The following is a 21,368-nucleotide window of genomic DNA, read 5'->3' as shown; positions in this document are numbered from 1 at the left end:
ATAATGACCTTTATTTTCCCATATCACCAGTACATCATTGGTTCTTATCAATTCTCAATCTCTTATTAGGATGAACAATGGCCAAAGCCATTCACAATAGCTTTGATGTACTTTCATCTGACTCCTGAAAGTAACAAATTATAATCAGTAAAAATCTGTATACATAAACTGAGTTCCTTAATTAGTAGAAAAATATCCGATTCATGTTGTGAAACTCTGATGAGAGAAAAGCCTATACTCTCACACTTTCATACATTTACCCACACTGTGCCTGATGCCTGAAATGCTTGCCTCAATTTCTTTACCTGGAAAACTTCCCTTCATCTGTTATAACCGAGTTTAAGCTTTAAATACTTATAGATGCCTCCCTGCCTTTTCCAGAACTTGTATATGCATCCCAGTTGTCTATATGTATACACACAACTCCGTGATAGTGTGTATCACAGAGCTGTGATCACTTGTGTTCCTGCTGAATTAACTGGGATATAAGTAGGGCTGCATGTAACATGAATCAAAACACTAGTGAATTAACAAGTCAGAGTTTACTCATCTCTCATGCAGAAGTCTGGGATGATGTGGTGACTCTGGTCCAGGAAGTTACTGAGGTATGGCACTACACAGTATCAGAAACCCAGGCCCCCTCTGTCTTGTTGTTGTAGCTTTCCTTCAGTGCTGCCTCACCTGCATGGTCTGGAAGGACTTACCACATTACATTCATATCCACACCTTCACACACAGGCTGGGCTGGGAGAGAAAGACAGCCCCTTTCTTCCCATTAAGAGCATGACCCAAAGTTACACACATTACTTTCAATCACATCCTGTTAGCCAGAATTAAATTACATGTCCATGTTGGCTGCAAGGCAAGTTAGAAATGTTCCTATTTTGGGTGCCCCTGTGACTAGCGAAATATCAGGGACTCTATGAATTTGGAGGAAAGGGAGAACAAATGCTGGGAGGCAGGTGACCATCTAAGTGACACATTTATGGTCCATTTCTTTTCTTTTGGCCTTCAAAGGCAGTCCTGTTCATTATTTTATCCTGAGGTCCTAGTGAAGTATCCAGCACAAGTAAACATACCATAAATCTATATAAGGATTAATTAATAAACAGAAAGTCCTTTAACACAGGCAACAAAAGTATAATCGCTGCTGACTCCAATTAATGTTCGGTGTCTGACATCCCAGATGGAGGATGATGGAGGGAGCAGGTAAGTTGACAGGAAACTCTTCTAACCACAAAGATGCCTTCTCATGAATGACTTAAGGTACAGTACTAGCTCAGGGGTAGTTCACAGCTTTGGCACGTACCAGGAGTTGCAACAAAAGTGCTGCTGTCCAGAAAACTCCACATTTGGTCCCGATTTCTAAATGGGAACGTTAAACTACATACATGGTTTTGTCTCTAAAGCTTTAAGAGGCTTCTTAAAAAATTGTTTATATCTGTACATTTTATGAAATGTATGAGTGCATATGACATTTGTACAGTTTTTAAAAGAATAAAACAACAGTATTTCTATAACAGCTTAAGAAACAGAACATTACTAGTATCTTTGAATCCCCACGAGCTCCTCTCTTTGGTTACATCCCTCCTCCATCCTCTCCAGAGGTGATCTCTTCCTTGAGTTTTATATTTATGCCCTTACCTTCTTCACTTTTTTATCACACAGGATATATTCCTATGAAATAGGCTATTCAGTTCTGCCTGCTTCTGACCTTCATACAAGTGATATTAGATTTTATATATATTAAATATATTAGATATTATATATTAGATTCATATATATTACATATTAAGTTTACATGTGTAAGATATTAGATTTATATCTATTAGACTTTATATAGAGATTTTGTATACACTACATTATAAATGTTTATATATTTCTATATATAATCTAATTTCTAATATATTATCTAATATTTTCTTATATGACTACTTTTGAGATTCAACTAACTCAATGTATAGCATAGTTCATTCATTTTCATTGCTACATAGTATTCTACTTTGTGACTGTACAACAACTTACATATCCATCCTTCTTTCTATGGGCATTTGAGCTGTTTCTCGGTTTTTGCTACTAAAACAATGTTGCTATGAACATTCTGAATAGGTTTGCCTTTCACATTTGAGTTATCAACCTATTGGAAATTTATTTCCCTAAATAGTATGAGGTACAAATCCAATTTCTTTTTTTTTTCCTATATGCATGATCAATTGTCTTACCATTCTTTATTGACTGGTCTGTCCACTTCCTAAACTTTGTAACGTCATTTCTCCCTCATATAATATTTCCATATCTCTGCCTCTGAGTCTTTAGTGTTCTAAATAGTACCCTGGGTGCCCACACAGAGGAAGGAAAAAGAAAAAGATGAAGTGGGGGCCTAGGCTTCGAATCCTCAACCACTTTGTTAAACCATCTCCACTTTTACCTGTTGTCTACCTTGAACTGTGAAATAAGATTAAACAGAAGAAGAGTTCTATAACTAAAAATGAATTTAAAAAGCACTAGACTATGAATTCTAAAGCACTTTCTAACACTAAAATCTATTGTTTCATTTTCCAGATATCACATTACCTGCATGTTTACATAAATCTCTTCTGAATTTTGTTAATTAATAGCTCCCTTCAGAAAGGAAAATTTCTATTAATACTATTAGTATTCCTAAAAGGATCCAAACTTCATTTTTAAATATAAAATTATCTTATGAATTGTGTTTATTGGGACAATAATAAATTCATTATTTAGTATTTTCATCCGTTTCTAATAATTACTTTCTTTACTATATGCCATAAATGTTTGTGGTCTTCTCTATACTTTAACAAGGCTTAACTCATAATGAGTGGTATTCTATAAACTATTAGAATAGCCAAAAATATACTTTCTTGTGGGCCTAAAAAATGTCTAATAAGATGAGCAAAGCTGTTATTTTTACCTTATTAAAAAACTAATGTGAACCAAATAATTAAAAATATGAGATATACGTTAACTATTAAATTTCCCTGTTGCATCATTTCAGAAGTTTTTGTTCTGAAAACAAAAACTTTTTACACAAATTTAGTTTTGTTTGTTCGTTTGTTTGTCTTTTGAGATGGAGTCTCACTCTGTCACCCAGGCTGGAGCACAGTGGCACGATCTTGACTCACCTGCAACCTCCACCTCCTGGGTTCAAGCAATTCTCCTGTCTCAGCCTCCCGACTAGCTAGGACTACAGGTACATACTACCACGCCCAGCTAATTTTTGTATTTTTAGTAGAGACAGAGTTTCACCATATTGGTCAGGCTGGTCACAAACTACTGACCTTAGGTGATCCACCCGCCTTGGCCTCCCAAAGAGATGGGATTACAGGAGTAAGCCACCATGCCCAGCCATAAACTTGGCTTTTTAAAAAAACTGTATAACATAAATATAGAGAAATGCATTTGTTCAACTTTTAAAACTCAAATACATTATGTTTCATTTACCAGCATTCCTTCTTTTCTCACATCTGTATGAATGAATAGAATATTTTTAGAAATAAGGTTAGATGTCATCAACTGGTTCTGTGTGATGACCAAGTATCATACCTCAAGTGTGAGGTTCTTAGGCTTTACTAAGTAATGGGCTTTGTGATGGTTATTTTGTACTCTCAAGATCCATTTTATCATAAATTCCAGGCTCTTCCATACGGTCCAGCTACGCATGATTTGTCTACTGGCTAGATAAAATATTGCACGGATCAGATTTATTCAGAAAACAAATCCAACTTATATAAAGTAAATCCATAACTAAAGAATATTTTTAAATAAAATAAGTTTCTACATCAATTAAGGCTAAAAAGTAGTACACTTGATAACAATCTTGGCATAAGAATATTTTTATTTCCTAAATGATTTGAAATAATGCAATCTGTTCATGACTTGAGGAAAGTATATTTATTAGTTACAACTTCTTAGGGATAAACAAAGAAATGAGCATTTGTAAAAATTCTATTATAACTTTACTATAAGACAAATCTTACATATAAGTAAGTTAAGGTCATTCTTTTAAAAAAGCAAGAACATAAATCTATGAAGAAAAGGGGAATCAATTTTTAAATACTATTTTAGAGGCTAAAACAGAAAAGATAACTAGGAAAGATTAAAAGTTATTTTGACATAATTATATGCAATTTTCAGAAGAAAAAAAATGTACTGTTTTTCATGTTCCCTGCATACTGTTGCATAGTTATTAATGAAGTCATTAAGCAAATTCTAGAAGGCAACAAAGAATTTTCTAATCAAACTTCAGGGTATAAAGTTTTGAAAGTGCTTCTTATATTTAAGGCTGCAGAACAAATATATGTCATGAGCATAACATTGCTATATAAAATAATGCACCTCACTTCAATCAAAGTGACCCTGAAAATGTGTGCAAAAGTGAAATATTGCCTTAAATGCTCAATTATGGAACAGCTTGCTATATAAGAGACTCCTATTATAAATCCTTTTAGTAAAAATGGATAATCAACTCAGAGTGAATCCATCTCAAATACTGTCTTTTCTTAAGGCAAGACACCCCCGAACAGATTAATTACATACAAGTATTCACAATCCCAGTCACCGACAACCCATTAGAGAGAAAAACTCAGAAAATTCAGGTTAGGCCAGTGTAAGAGCTCAGTTTTTACCTATGTCAGTATGTCCATATTTACTATGTAATACAAATCATCTTAAAGAAGTGAGGTCTCAAGTGGTTGGAGATTTACAGAACATTTTAATGTCAGGGCTATAGAAAGGCCACTCATTAAACTAATGGAAATAAAAATGGCACTCTAAAGGTAACATCATTGAATAAAAACAAAAATATTAAGTAGCCCCGAGATAGAAAAGAAAACATAATGGAAATTGAGTATATATCTCTATTTGAATCAATGGCAATTAATATACTCTTACTCATTCATGAGTTTTATTATCCTTAAAAATGAGAAAAGACAAATCACAGGACTCCCAGTCTGTTTATTTAAACAACCACTAGGGTTTCTCAAATAAGTAGGCTTGTACCTACAAATAAGGAGATATTAAAGATAGAATCATACGTGTTCGTCATATATGTCTTTAAGCGCCTAATTCAAGCCAAGCATTATCCTAGGTACTGAAATGTACCCGTGAATAAGGCTTGCATTCTGGGTCAAGGGAAGTGAAGGAACTTAACAAATTAATAAGACATGTACATATTAAGAAAAGTATGAGAACTTTTTTTAAATATTGTGATAAAGAATTATAATGTAGGGAGACGGGATGCTAGAAAAGGTCAGAAAACAATGAGAAAAGGGCAGGAGACACAGACATGGAGGTCAGCTATGCTCGGGCGCTGAGTGAAGCTTGGTCTTGGCTGAGATCTGGGGAGAGTCTACAAAGTGAGCATAGAAGAAATCCCAGGACCAAATCAGGAGATACTCCAACAGGCTTTTGACAAGACTCAGAAAGAACATGAGGATAAGAAAAGAAAAAGAGCAGAAAGATCGAGTGAAATGAATGTCAGAAAAAGCTAATACTAAGTCTGCCAAGCAGAGGTCACTGGTGACTTGGAGGAGAGCTAACTCAGTGGACTGGAGTTGAAGAGAAAATGGGAAGTAAAGAAGTAGATGTGGCACTCTTAACTCCATGATGATACTTTTTTTATTTTTATTTATTTATTTACTGACTTATTTATTTAATTACTTATTTTGAGATGGAGTCTCACTCTGTCACCCAGGCTGGAGTGTAGTGGCACAATCTCAGCTCACTGCAACCTCCACCTTCCAGGTTCAAGCGATTCTCCTGCCTCAGCCTCCCATGTAGCTGGGATTACAGGTGTCCGCCACCATGCCAGGCTAATTTTTGTATTTTTAGTAGAGACGGGGTTTTACCATGTTGGCCAGGCTGGTCTCAAACTTCTGACCTCAAGTGATCTGCCCACCTCGGGCCTCCCAGAGTGCTGGGATTACAGGCATAAGCCACTGTGTCTGGCCCAGGATGATTTTTTAAAACATCACTTTATCAATTAAATCAACATTGCTAATCTAATGTTTCTAATTCAGAAATTTCTAATATTAATAATTTAATATTTAATAGTCACAACATTCCCCTAAAGTAGTCAGGACTGATAACAGTTCTAATTTTTTCCTATGAGAAATCTGAGGCAGAATGTCATTGATAAACCTGTGAGCTTATTTTGGTCATGAGTGGTAGTCTTTAGATTGTTTTTTGTTTTTGTTTTTGTTTTAACCCTCACCAGACAATGTGTTCATCAATTATCTATTCCCCTGAAGAATTATACATTAAACCTGAGAAGCTATATTCAAATTAAATGTTCATTAAAACTTGAATCTTTCTTCACGACCAACACTGCTGTCTAAGTACAATGAAGCGGCAGAGGCTAAAACCACAGGAAGCCTATGATTAACACTGACACATCCACAAGTCAGATTCCCACCTGGTATCTCACACATTTTGAAGCAGCACCCGCATCTCCACAGCCCAACTGCCAACAGCAGACTATATAATGAACCATCTGTACCATAACAGTTAGAGCCTATTGAGATGGGTTGATAATACCAAAGAAATCTCATTTTTTTAATCCTTTTATCCCCTTGGGTGTTGTTAGACTAAGTAACATTTCTAATTGTTTGATAAATTGAAAATGTTGGCAGGAACTTAACTTTTGTAAAATTTGAGCTTTTTAATGTTACTTTGATTGTCTTTCTGGTGGATTTCTTCGCCGCTCCCCTGCAACGGAAGGAAAAGTTGACCTATGAACTGAAATTACTGGGAAGCAAAGCCTGCCGCTATATGGTGTTAACAGAAGAAACAAAAATCTTCCCTTAGTCTCTTATGGTTTGACTGAACTATTCAATTATGCCTTTTCAGGGACAAGCTGAAATGCAGATCTCATTGTGGTCCTTGGACCAGTCATTAATGGAATAACTGAAAAAGGACAGCCGTTTTTAATGGAAGACAGGTATGATTTTCTTCTCTTTTTTCCTGTTGAAATGTTAAAAGCATTCATCAGAGAAACTTTTCCTCCTGAATGAAACACCATCAGACTTTTACAAAAACTGGTCCACTGATTTATTCTCTCACCAAGTGTGTAATATGTCAGCTCACCTAAAGTATTTTTAATGATTATTAGGAACGTAATGTGGTTGCTATTACTTTTCTTCTGTTGTAACCAGAAATATTCCTTGCTGAAAACTGGTAAGTTCAATCGACTTGTGCTTGAAAGCCCATATTTCAATTAACTTTTTGAAGGATGGGAAAATTCCTAGTTAGATTATAGTGATTTCTCCATTAACCATCCTCACAGAGTAAAATTCCTCTGTCACTTAGATTCTAAAATGTTTTTCAATTACATACAGTAGTTTTGTCCTGGGCCAGAAAGCCCAAGGGCAATATTCCTACTTAATAAAGCTTATAACTGCAGAGGACAAAACCATATATGTATACCCTCTACTTTGCCTTCAACTTGAAGACTAATGGAAAACTATAAAGCTGAAAGTGGCTCCTTTCAGGCCCTTCCTGCCTCTCCATGGTGCTCTCTATCCTATTTTAGATCCTAACTGTCCTCATTCATTCTGTCACTAAGTCAACCAGTATTTATCAAACATTTCTTGTACCAGGTGCTGTGAGAATCACAGGAAATAAAATAGTATTTTGCTCTTGGAGCTTATAGTTTTGTGGCAAACTCAAACAAGAGAGCATTGTTCCACAATGCAGTATGGAAAGTACTCAGAAGAACATCATTAAAGACGTGGCAGTAACACACAGCAGGGGCCACAACCCCAGAATGTGTGTGTATTTGTGACAGGCTGAGAGGAGGGACCAACAGGGAAGCCCATCCAAATGAGCGACACCTAAATTTAACTTGGAAAGAACAGGAGGGCTTAGCCATATAAAGATGACAGAAAGGACAAACAGAATGTATATGAAAACTCTGAAGTCACATCATAGTACTAGAAATAGAGGAGAAGAAGAAAGGCATAGCATTCAGTATATGTCAGACACTTTTTGAAACACTTCCTAGCTTAACTCACCTAATTTTCACGACCACCTCATGGAGTAGGGAGTGTTACTTTTATTCCCATTTAGAGAAAAGGAAAAAGAGGCACAGAGACCATGGAACTTGCTGGAGGTTACAAAGTGAGTGCTGGGGAGCTAGGTATCTAAATGAAGGCGACCTGGGCCCAGAGCCACCTACTCTGCACTGCCACCCTATACTGTCTCTCAAGAGAGCGTGGACCACTGGGGCAGGACTGAAAAGCCTTCCCACGGCTGCCGCAGAGTGCTCTCTATTCTCACTCATACAAGCATAAAGAATCTGCCACTAGTCCTGCGCCCTTGTTGACCAATTATGCTTGAGTGTGAGTGAGCGATGAGAGGTCCTCGGTCCCTATGTAACCATAGGGACATGCTCTGCCTGTTCACTGGAAGGGTCAAATGGAAGGCTGCACTGTGCTGCCGGATGTCGACACCGGAGGAAGGTGGGCATGTGTGGGGACAAGGGCACACAGGAACTCTGTTCTTTCCACTCAGTTTAGCTGGGACCTTATAACTGCTCTAACAGATAATGTTTATTAATTTTTAAGAAAGAAAATAATTAGGACTCAACCTAAAAAAGAAGAAAGGAGATGCTTTGTCACCATTAAATAAATTTATGTGTATTAGAAGACAGGTGTAGAGAAAATATGGAGGCAAATTTAAACTATTCCTTAAGGCAACTCTGAAAAGAAATTAAAATTAGGATACCGTGAGTGTGGAAGATACACTAGCCTTAGATAGCCTGCTAAGGGCAGTTCAAGCACAATCCTACCTCCTGCAATAATGTATGTTCTGTTATCATCATTTCCTTTCACTCTTGGCAGCCTAGCCTCTTCTCCTGGGAGGCAGAGAAAGCCTGCTAGAGCATGGGTCACCCTCCTCCTTCACTCCTTTCTGTCCTTTCACTTGTTCCAGGTCTAATGACTGTCTGTACTCCTCTACATCAAGACTCTCGACATGAATATTGCATGTCTTTCAGAATGCATGACAACCCTTTCATATTAAATAAAATGTTGGTAGGCTAATCTCCTCTTCCTAATACCCTTAACATACTTCTAGGCTTTTACTTCTGGTGACCACATATATGGGCTGTAGAACTATTACTGTGATATAAATATGAGAGAGTACAGCAGCATCTTTGGAAAAACTTACAGGTTATTCTATTAATAACAAAGGTGAAGTTAGGAATGACAAGGCAATAGTCTTTAAACGAAGAAAGGTTGAGTGGTTACTTCATAGTGTTTTGGTACAGAATTATGAGTCTTAAAGACTAAATATTTAATTACACAGGCCAGTCACTGCAAAATGCTAAGTGATCCCAATGCATCAAAGACAGTAAAAGTATTCGTTCCCATCCCTCATGGAGAAAAGCCCAGAGTTCTAAAACAATTTATGTAATCACTCCTTTCTTGTAATTTCTCTAGCAATTTATCCATACCACCCACTCAGTTGTTAGTATTTACTTCCTGATATTGTTATTGATGTGTGTGTGTGTGTGTGTGTGTGTGTGTGTGTGTATGTATATATGCACACACACATATGTATACTTTACTTTCATAACTAGATCTTTAGGCTTTATATTTCTTTGTACCCAACTTCCATTACTTCCAACACCTAAGATGTCTTACACTTAGCAGGCCCTCATCAATGTGGTTTTGTTGTTTTTTTTTTTTTCTTTTTTTGAGACATGGTCTCACTTTGTCACCCAGGCTGAAGTGCAGTGGCATGATCTCAGCTCACTGCAACCTCTGCCTCTCAGGCTCAAGCAATCTCACCTCAGCCTCCTGAATAGCTGGGAATACGCACGTGCCACCATGTCCAACTAATTTTTGTATTTTTTTATAGAGACAGGGCTTCACCATGTCGCCCAGGCTGGTCTTGAACTCCTGGACTCAAGTGATCTGCCTGCCTCAGTCTCCCAAAGTGCTGAGATTACAGGTGTTAGTCACCACACCTGACCTCCAAATCTTTCTTAACTCATTACATTTACTATGATCAGCATCTTTTTGTCACAGAAGGAAATGTTATCAATCTAATATATTTATTTATATTTAATTTATTTTCTAAATATTTTCTTCTTCAGCTTACAACTCTTTGGTAACCATACATGGGTATCAAATAGCCTGTGTATCACAGTTATGTTGACTATAACATACCATTTAGAGGCATCTTTTTCCCTTTAAATAATGACAGTGGTTGCATTTTCCCTTTCCCAAATCTCAGGTACTCCTGACATATTCTAGAAGGTGTCAAAAACAACAATTAGAAGTAACAGTGGCAGTCGCAGAAGACCAACATTCTCCTAGATTGTGACTGGACTCAGGTCTTCTGTTTAAGCAAGACAAGCCCGGCCTCATCTCTTTTTGCTTTGAATTCCCACTTGAACAGTAGCAGGTCTATAAGTCCTATGGCCACAGTAACAGTTTTAACTGCTTGGCAGCAGATGCTGGGAAATTACAGAAGAAACAAATTATTAAGTCACTAAGTGTTTGTTGTCTTGAAAGGATCCTGTGAATGCAGGACACAAACTCACATGTAATAAAGGAAATATTCCTCCAGAAAATTAATTTTTCCAGAGAAACTCAATCACTCACCTTGCAGTTCTCCACTCCGACTATAGAGCTCCCTTCTCTGTTCTCGCAGATAGGCGCTCATACTGATGGCATGGGAGGACGATTCGAACCTGCAGAGAAACACAGGGGAAACAGACAAGCAGGTGTAAACCAATTAAGTGCTGACCAGCTCTGTATTCCACATTATTCTACTCTGGTCTGTGTGGTGCTCCCCGATGTTCTGTGATGAAGACACTTTGGCTATACCATGACAGGACCAGGGCCAGCTGCCACGGACCTTGATTTATGAGCAATATTCCTGGCTAAGGCTCCTTTACAACCGTATTTGGAACTTTTGCTTATTCTCCATTTCAACTGGTACAACTCTGATCTCCCCAACTTCCTTTTGCTTTCAGACCCCCATCAGCCTTTGCCAGGATCCTTATACATGTAGCAATGAGAGCATCCTATGAAGTCATTCTAATTACGTTACCATCCAGCTCAAAAGTCACCAGTGACTGCCAGCTACCAACACAGACACACTGGCTCCTCAGAGCAGAACTCGTGCCTAACTCCCATAGGTAGAGGACTAGACAAAGGACATACTAGAAATGTGGCTGAATAATGGCACCAGAAAAGCAAGGCAGCTGTAATCTCTCCCTAAATGGCCTAAAAAACAGTTTCTTTTCTAAATGGCTGCTAGTTTTTTGACCTGCTGCCTACAATATAAAATACTCTCAAAAATACCAAGCTACGCAATATTTGTTCACACTCACTCAGGAACTATTTCAGAGGTTAGAAACACTGGTGAAGGAGGGAGAACGAGAGGCTCAAGATAAAGAACAGGTTTCTAAAACCTAAAATAATAACTACAAAAAGAACTAACAAAAACAAATCAGTCTTAAGAGAAACGTGCAAGTAAGAAAAAAAAACAGATAAAATTATGACATATCAAAGAGTAAATCCTTTGATAAGAGATCCCATTTCAAACTGAGATTTCAAAGGCAGGATAACAACCTGCCAGATGGAGGAATCCTTCTAAGAATGACTGCCACTAAGGGGTAAAAGCAGCAACATAGTACGAGCAACAGTGCTAATGGGATAGGTTTCTGGCAACAAGGCAGGCACACCATCATTTTCTTAATTATGCCTTCTTTATCCTTTCCTTGACAAGGAAGATGAATACCGAGATGAATGTCAGTCTGTGAGGGAAACACTTAGGTTACTTGATCCCCTCTCTGCACCCTGCCAAGAACTAAGAGGGTACTAACAGCCGGAAAGAAGGCAAAGTGTGCAGTACTTCAAACATGCCACCTGCCAGTCAAGTGCAGAAAAGAAGCCACTGACCTCCAAAAAGCATGCTGACAGCTATTGATCAGATAGGGCAAAGAAAAAAAAAATAAACTCTTAAGCAAAGAATAGAGAGACACACACAGCACAATAAGGCAGGACTTAAACAGACTTAATTAACCTTAGCTAAGGGCAATTAAAGAGGGTAATAAAGTCCTTCACAGATGTGATTAAAAACAGTCAAAATCTTAATCCTTTATGACTTGATGTATTTTTGCTACTCAGGAATTCTTTTTATGTCTGCAACAAGTCACAGACTGATGTAATTTTTCAGTAAACGAGGCACTAGAGATTGAGTCTCACCTCCTTAGTTTATATCCAGAGACACTGAGACCTGCTCAGACACACATGGGCTCAATGATAGAACCAAGACTGGAAACAGACAAATCTGTAATAATGGCCTAATTCTGTGTCTGTGATAAGTTTCATTACTGCCCAATAATAATAAACGTGTAATAATTATTTAAGCCAATTTGTTCATTTCCAACAATTTCTTTTTTTTTTTTTTTCCAATACCACAACTTCAGAAGCACTGGCTAAATGTTTGAAAATGTGTATGTGGTCTGACTGAGGTTGAAAGTCAGCGGTGATGGTTGAGAGCATGAACTTTAAACCCTAAAGCCTGCTTTCTGCAATGATTCCATATTTAGAAGGTTAAATTGAGCTAGAAATAGAGAAAAGAAAAAAAAAAAAAAAAAAAGAAAAGGGCCTGGTTAGGCGCATCTGAGACAGTGTCAGTTGCCTCTACCAACTACCTTTTCCTTTTACTATCTTTGTGCTTGCTGGCATAGCCCTGATTCCATCTGGGCATTCTGCTTCCTTGCTCTTTACTCAGCCATGTGTTCAGAAAAAGTGGCTTCCTCTCCAGCTGGAAACCTAGCACCAGAGAGGAACCTGCCTAGTTTAAGACAACCACTGAGATCTGCTTCCCCTTGCCAGTGACTAGTTTAGGAAAGGGCTTACGACCCAATCCTAGAGCTTAATAGGAACTTGCTGAAGAGTTTTGTCATTAGCAGAAATGATTAATAAATTGATAATTAGTAAGTACTAATTTAAAAAGATTTAAAATGGTGCAGCCACTTTAGAAGACAGTTTGACAGTGTCTTATGAAGCTAAACACAGTATCACCAAATGATCCAGTAATGTTGCTCCCAGGTATTTACAAAAATGAGTTGACAATTTATGTCCACACCAAAACCTGCACATGAGTGTTTAGAGCAGCTTTATTCGTGATTGCCAGAAGTTGGAAGCAAGCAAGATGTCCTTCAATAGGTAAATAAGCAAGCTATGGCATATCCACACAAAGGAATGTTACTCAGCAATACAAAGAGACATCTATCAAGCCCCAAAAAGATGTGGAAGAAAGTTAAATGCATATTGCCAAGTGAAAGAAGCCATTCTGAAAAGGCTACACCTGATTCTGACTATACAACATTCTGGAAAAGGCAAAACTTATGGAGATAGTCAAAAGATCAGAGGTTGCCACGGGTTAGGGAGGGTGGAGGGATGAATATGTGGTGAATGGAAGATGTTTAGAGCAGCGAAACTGTTCTGTATGACATTGTAATGGTGGATAGATGAACTTATGCCTTTGTCAAAACCCATTAGAACTGTACAACACAAAGAGTGAATTCTAATGTAAACTATGGAATTTAGTTAATAATGACATCTCAATACTGGTTCATCAATTCTAACAAACAGACGCTAATACAAGATGTTAAATAGGGTAAAATGCAGAGAAGGGGGGAATATAAAGGAACTCTCTGTACTTCCTGCTCTACTTTTCTATAAACCTAAAACTGTTCTAAAAAATAAAGTCTATACGTTTTTTTAAAGAGAGAGATTCACAGGGAGAATCACATGCAATTTTCTTACCCACACTGTCTTTACTGGACTGGAACTGATGGATATGCCTCATAATCGCAATAGAAAACATTACTAACGTGTTGAGGATGGCAATGCAGAGAGATGGAAAGGGCTGAGTCCTTTATGATATTGTACAGTTGAATTAAGGAAACCTCCACATTCATCCTTGTTATGTGAGATGGTAACTTTCCTATAGTTCAATCTATTGTATTTAAAGTTTTATGTTACTTGCAGCCTAAAGCATTGTAACTGATATTGCATCTACTCTCTGAATAAAACTGTTTAAAAAGGAATGCATTCAATAAACAGAATAGATTTCATTTCTGGCAGGGATATACTAAATAAATCTCCTCTCTGCTAGATCACAAAATAAATAAACTGTTGAAGCTTTAATTATTAAAAACATGAAAAATCTAAGATAAAAACAAGCCTCAAATGTGGATCAACAGAAGGTATTAGATCTCCAACTGCCGAAAAAGAATAAATTCAATATACTGGGATACTTCTGTGGTGGTCACTTTACATGCTTATATTTACAGACACAACTTCTTAAATATCTACTAAATCCTCAAAAGAAAACAGACCTAAAGTAAGACTGCCAGGATTTAAATCCTCCTTCTACCACGTGCTAGCTATGCAACCTTATATAAATTACTTAACCTTTCATGTCTCTATTTTTTTTACATGTACAAAAGTATTAAAAATACAACCCTTGCCTATAAGGTTGTTGTAATTAGTAAATAAAATAATCTATGAGAATAATTTAATGCCTTGATTAGCACTTAGTAAGAACTCAATAAACGTTAGCTACTACTGCTGCTGCTGAAATTTAGTATACTCCAATTTAAAGTATGTTTAACTGAGATTATTTTGGGAAACTCGCCCAGTACAGTGCCTGATACCTAGGAAACAATCAGTGGTAGCTGTTGGTATTATTGAAGTTATTATCAATATTATTAACTATTAGCTGTTGCCAAGAGATATACATTTTGGGCACATGGCTTCGTGGAGTTAACTAAGGTAATAATTAGAAAAAAAAAAACCCAGATTGTTCTTTTATTAAACAAGTAACCACATAAGGTCCAATACTGCTTAGCTAGAAACATTTGCATAACTTTATTAATAAAGGTTGTTTCTTGGCTCTTGGGGCCTTTTCAAGGCTAACATATTTCATTTTCTTTCATTTCATATAAAATTCCCCAGAAACAATTGGGGAGTTTCATTCCTCTTAATTTTAAATAAAACTCCCCTGAAACAAGTTCCAGAAATTTTTATTAGGAGTTCCAGGTAGTCCAGTAACTGTACCCAAAACAGCCATTCCACCTGACAGAAATCAAAAATAAATAAAAACATATATTTACTTCCTCTAAATTACTTCAATCAACTTAAGCTAGAGAAAGTTATGGCTATTAATAAAGTAGGAAGTCATCTTACTTCAGTCTAACAATTCTTAAAACCTATTAACAGCAGAATAATACTTACTTGAAAAGAGAATTTTTTGGCCTTTGAGGTTTCTTCTTGGCAAAAAAGGCTGCAAACTCTCGTCCAGTGCTGGCATAGCTTAGTTGAGCTGATGGTTCAGAGGCCGTACGAGTATTTTTCATATCCAAGTACTCAGTTAACAGCATCTGTAAAACCAGATAAATCAGTTAATGGTAATATACACATTTTTAATGTGCTATTAAGAAAAACTATTTTAAAACCGTGCAAATCTAATTCTAAAACCAACATTCAAGAGTATATTAACCTGGTCATTCATTTTCCTAGTTGGGGATCTAAGAAAAGATTCATTATAGCTAGTAAGTCATCTACTTGTTCGTATTCATGGGGAAGAGGTGTGGTGGGCATTTGAACATGGGAGTAAAAGGAACGTTTTTATTGGGTAACTACTATGTGCTAGATATTGTGCTGAGTGAGTTAATCAACATTCCTCTTTAATCACAATTTAATCCTCATTATTCCAAACTACAGCAGCATTAGCAGCAATGCCATAACATTTACTGAGGGCTTACTATGATGCAGGCAACATGCTAATCCATGTAAAATGTATTATCTCTTTTAAAGCACAAAATTTTATCAGATAAATTCACAGATTATAGATGAAGAAATGGGGCTTACAGAGGTTCAAGACCTGTAAAGTGATCCCTAGTGGACTAGGGAGTGCATGCTCTTACCACTCACTATTACACATAGTGGATAAATACCACAACAAACCTGCAAAAAGAGATATAGAAAGGCCACAGGAAGCTAAGAAGTCCTGACCTGCAAAGAATTTCCATAGCCACTACTCATATTGAGAGCTTCAACACAAGAAAAGCAGCTGCTTTTTAAAAAATCAACTACTAGCTAGGCACAGTGGCTCATGCTTGTAATCCCAGCACTTTGGGAGGCTGAGGTAGGAGGATCACTTGAGGCCAGAAGTTCGAAACCAGCCTGACCAACATAGTGAAACCTCATCTCTACTTAAAAAAAAAAAAAATTGGCTGGGCATGATGGTGCACACCTGTAGTCCCAGCTACTTGAGAGGCTGAGGCACAAGAATCACTTGAACCAGAGGTTGCAGTGAGGTGAGATTATGCCACCGCACTCCAGCCTGGGCAACAGGGTGAGACTCCGTCTCAAAAAAATAAAAAAAATTAAAAAATCTACTACTGCCAATAGGTTCTACTTATAAAATCAATCCAATTTAAAATCTAAGAATTATCACAAGGTAAAAACCCATAATAGACACACTAAAAACAAAAGGCAGCAAATTAAAACATGCTACCAGAGAGATCATGTAACCACAAAGAAAGATAATAAGAAGGAAGAGTTATAAAACAACTAGAAAACAAGTAACAAAATGCCAGCAGTAAGTCCTTACCTATCAATAATAACACAATGTAAGTGAACTAAATTCCCTGATTAAACACACAGTAGCTGAATGAATTAAAAAACAAGACCCAGGCCGGGCGTGGTGGCTCACACCTGTAACCCCAGCACTTTGGGACTTTAGGAGGCCGAGGTGGGCGGATCACGAGGTTAGGAGATAGAGAGCATCCTGGCTAACACAGCGAAATCCTGTCTCTACTAAAAATACAAAAAATTAGCTGGGCATGGTGTGGGCGCCTGTAGTCCCAGCTACTCGGGAGGCTGAGACAGGAGGATGGTGTGAACCGAGGAGGCGGAGCTTGCAGTGAGCAGAGATCGCGCCACTGCACTCCAGCCTGGGCGACAGAGTGAGGCTCTGTCTTAAAAAAAAAAAAAACAAGACCCAGTAATATTGGTGCATTCAAGAAACTCACTTCGCTATAAAGACACACTGACTAAAAGTAAAGATATGGAAAAAGATATTCCATAAAAATGGAAAACACAACACAGTAGGATTTGCTATACCGATACCAGACAAAATAGACTTTAAGTCAAAAACTGTAGAAAAAGACAAAAAAGGTCATTAATAAAGGGGTCAATACTGCAAGAGAATACAACAATAGTAAACATATATGCACCCGACACCAGAGCACCCAAATAAGCACAGGTCTATAGGTGGCAGTAAATGTACTTTATTTCATTTTCTGTCCAATAAGGACTGCACTTGGAAAATACAAAACATGTCAACAGACTGGTAAGTATTTTTTATTTATTTATGAAGCCACTAGAGTAGTATTCGGTATGTGGATGAAATAATATAATGATAAATACTATCTCTGTTAATACATCACCCAAACTACCCAATGGTCAGGGAGAATATTGAGTTGGGTCTCTAGTAACAACTCAACTCAGGGACTAAATTATACTGTATATTTGGCACTGCTGCTAATAAGATTTTCAGCAATTTGTGATCAAAAAAAGACTGGTAAACCAGAAAAGAATTTCAAATTAATATAACACAGAAAGATGTATATAAATGCATTGTTTCACTCATATTTCAGATGGTTAACATCAACATGACAGAGTGATGTTTCTACCAAAGCGTGAAAATACACTAATCCAAGTAACTCTTTTGAGGCACTTGCTGTCCTAGAATCCAATGACTGAGGCCTTGTATAATAAAATACTGACCTCAAAACACAGGTTTTTTAAGACCATTTTTCTTTTTCTCATCATCAGTAAAGTCCCCTTAATTGTTACCTCTCAGCATTGTTAGTCTATTCCTATCCACCCACTTCTCCTTTCAATCTGCAAACACACACTTTTCCTACTTTCTCAAAAAAAATCTTGCATTGGTCCTTATGCTCTATCTACAATCTTATTTTCCTTCTGTCTTTGAGTCCCAAACTTTAAAAAGTAGCCTTTACATCTACTATTCCCTTTATCACAATGTGATTTATTCCTCATTTCTCTCCTGAGCTCCAGTCCCACATGTGTGACTGCATGCTTGATATATATTCACATATTTCACTAAGAAAACCAACTCCTCTGAAACCTAAATCATCTTCCCATAAAAACATTAATTCCTTCTGTCTCCTTTTTGTTTGTTGGTAGTTTCTTATTTTCACTACTTTCCAGGTTTAAAACTTCAGAACCATCTTTTGATACATTCCCACATCCTTTGTGTCCATAAAGGAATTATTCCTCAAGATCATTAATGACTGTTCCTCAACTCTCTATTAGTTTGCCCATTCCTGTCCATTTTGACAGCCACCAACTTAGTTCAATTCATGTAGTTTTCATTTAATTTTCTGCCTCTCATCTCTTACCCTTCCAGTCCTTCTCACATAATATCAACAGACTGACAGTTCTAAAACACTGCTGCTATCATCAGAAGGCTACTCCTTTCATCATCTACAACATTCTGACTTCAGTACATATTTCCAAGCGTATCTTATTCTCTCAAATGTAAACCCAACACTGCAATGAAAATTACTTATCTCTTCCCTGAATATATGTGGGCATTCTCATTTCTAGAAGGCCTAATCTAGATTACCTTCTCTCCTAAATAAATACCAACAAATACTTCCAAGAATAATTCCAGTGTTTTTTCTTCAAGGAGCCCTTCCCAGGCCACTCTAGTTGGCTATACCCTTTCCTGAACTCCTAAAACACCCATTTTCTACATCATTCAATAAGTATTCATCAAAAACTACCTGATACTATTAGTCCTTATTTAATAAAAAAGACACCTTACTACCCCCAATTTATACGTTCCTTAAAGCATTACATTTCTTTACTTCCACCATAGGGCCATGCAACAGACCAGCAAATCAAAAAAATACAACAAATTGCTGAACTTTTTAAAAAAAGTATAAAGAAGCTTTAATGAATATGTTGTTATATGCAAATTAAAAAGTCTTCAAAGTAGAGTGAACTCTGTAAATTAATCCTCAGTACAAAAATCTACAATACAAATAAAATTTAAAAGAAAAAGGATGGGTGTAATTTTTAACCACAGGCTAAATGTTTGCAATTTGTGTTTGTTTGCTTCATTGTTTGCCTCTCTTGTCTAATACCATTCATCACCAGCTGGAAAATGCTATTTTAAATTTAGGTAAAGTTTTATTTTGATATTCAAATTAGTAAAGGGATTTTTTTTTTTTTTGAGACAAAGTCTCGCTCTTGTACCCCAGGTTGGAGTGCAATGGCACGATCTCGGCTCACTGCAACCTCCTCCTCCCAGGTTCAAGCGATTCTCCTGCCTCAGCCTCCCGAGTAGCAGGGATTACAGGCACCTGCCACCACGCCCAGCTAATTTTTGTATTTTTAGTAGAGACTGGGTTTCACCATGTTGGCCAGGCTCATCTTGAACTCCTGATCTCAGGTTATCTGCCTGCCTCGGCCTGCCAATGTGCTAGGATTACAGGTGTGAGCCAGCACGCCCCGCCAGAATTTTTTAGTATCTCAAAGAACAAAAAAGCCCTTATTTCTAGGATACCTGAAATTTATTTGAATTGGGCTAAATCTTCTACTACACAGTCTTGACACAAACATCAGATGCCTAGTATTAAAATATAACTATATAATTTATTGATGATTCCACATTATGGTGGATAATGTACTGCACCTTCCAAATTGTATATATTCTAAGCACACACCTATGGGTTCAAATTTTAATTTTCATAAAAGTAAACAAGCTATTCTGATTAACATTTGCCTGAAGAAAATCACCCAAGATTGAAATTCTGGAACAAAGAGCATTACTTACAATATCAAATACATTCTGTCTACAGAAAATGTGCAGAATCCCACATTCTTGTTGGCTCTCAATTCCTTCATATCTTAGATACTAATTTCTTTACTATTTTTAAGTACCACGAATTTCTATTTCTTGTTGATCAAGAGCCCCAAAAATAAAAGTCAAAATTGATGGGTGTGTCCACTTAAAAGGCATAATCTGTAAAAACTAAAAGCAAGAAACAACAACAACAACAAAACAGTTGGAAAGCACTTGAAAGTCTACATATTCCAGTGATATCATGATTCACTGTTTTTTTCTGAGAACCTATTAAGTTGAATTGCTCTGTGGTCAAAACAAAGATACAGAGTGTTTTAAAGAACATATAAACTATGTTGGTTAGGCATCTCTTCTGCTATATTTGATTAGCAGTTCCTAAGATGTTACTTAGCAATCTCATGATATTAAAGCAGGACCAAAATTTTGAGATTTATAACTTGCTAACATTGGTAACATCATTCTGAATTAATTCCTCATTTACCAGTTAATCTCCTTTAACCCATTGCCTATAACTGTCTGTGGTTATACATGCAGAGGTTTTTTAAAATAAATATAAGATTCATAGGCTTAGAATTAACACATCTTCTGTCTTTAGCTTCTCCATTTATGCCAGCTACTCAATTAAACACTCAGATCCTCTGAGGTATTTCATGTGGTAGATCCCTTTCAGGTAACTTTTCAGCTTACAAAACCCTCTCCTCATCTAAGAACTATTCCCCAACCACATGGTGGACTCTGGTAGCCATGCTTATAACCTGTGATTCCACCCTCTCAGCCACAGCCAAAATGTCCACCAGGGAGACAACCAACCCCTACTTGGCCAGTTAAATTATCTTCCTCAGGAATGTGTTGGGGAATACATTCGCTACTGGCCATGTAAAGGAGGAGATGTAAATTCTTTGGGGCAACCACTTTTTACAGACAGAAAAATCAAAGAAGTCAATCTGCAGAGGGAGAATAAAGAATGAACTAGCTGGCCAGAGAGAGAAATAGGAAACCCAGAGGAGACAGACTTGAACATTGCAAACTTTAAATGTTTTCCATAGTGTTATAGGTCTCACATCCAGTTGCTGATAAGGTCAAAGATTTTCTACCCTATGAGTTTGCAATATGTCTTTATAGCATCTAATATATCTTCCTTATAATAGCTTAAATGAGTATTTGTTCTTTCACGAAGATACCTATGGATTGATGAGTATATACTAATATGACTCTATTGACATTTATACCAAAATTACTGTCTTTGCAGAATACTGGCATCTCATAAAAACAGGAGTAGTGGTTTGCACAAATTTCAATCTGTACAACTATGAACCCAATTTTCCTTTCTTTTTTTTTTCTTTATTTATTTATTTTTAAGATGGAGTCTCACTCTGTCGTCCAGGCTGGAGTGCAGTGGCACGATCTCAGCTCAC

At 37.0% G+C, this 21,368-nt stretch overlaps 1 protein-coding gene across 9 annotated transcripts in view; it reads right to left on the bottom strand.

The window, feature by feature from the left end:
- The window catches only part of EXOC4 (exocyst complex component 4), an 870,395-nt gene that overhangs the window by 623,283 nt on the left and 225,744 nt on the right, over positions 1–21,368 (bottom strand). For all 9 annotated transcript variants that reach the window (XM_054558840.2, XM_054558838.1, XM_054558839.1 and 6 more), the window contains 2 exon segments: positions 15,285–15,430; positions 10,629–10,717 (listed from right to left, as the gene is read on the bottom strand). In XM_054558840.2, coding sequence (XP_054414815.1) covers positions 10,629–10,717; positions 15,285–15,430 — 235 coding nt within the window.

This window comes from Pongo abelii, chromosome 6, assembly GCF_028885655.2.
Source record: "Pongo abelii isolate AG06213 chromosome 6, NHGRI_mPonAbe1-v2.0_pri, whole genome shotgun sequence".
Lineage (NCBI taxonomy): Eukaryota > Metazoa > Chordata > Mammalia > Primates > Hominidae > Pongo > Pongo abelii.
Note: the sequence above shows the minus strand (reverse complement) of the source record. Positions and strands in the feature narration are given on the sequence as shown.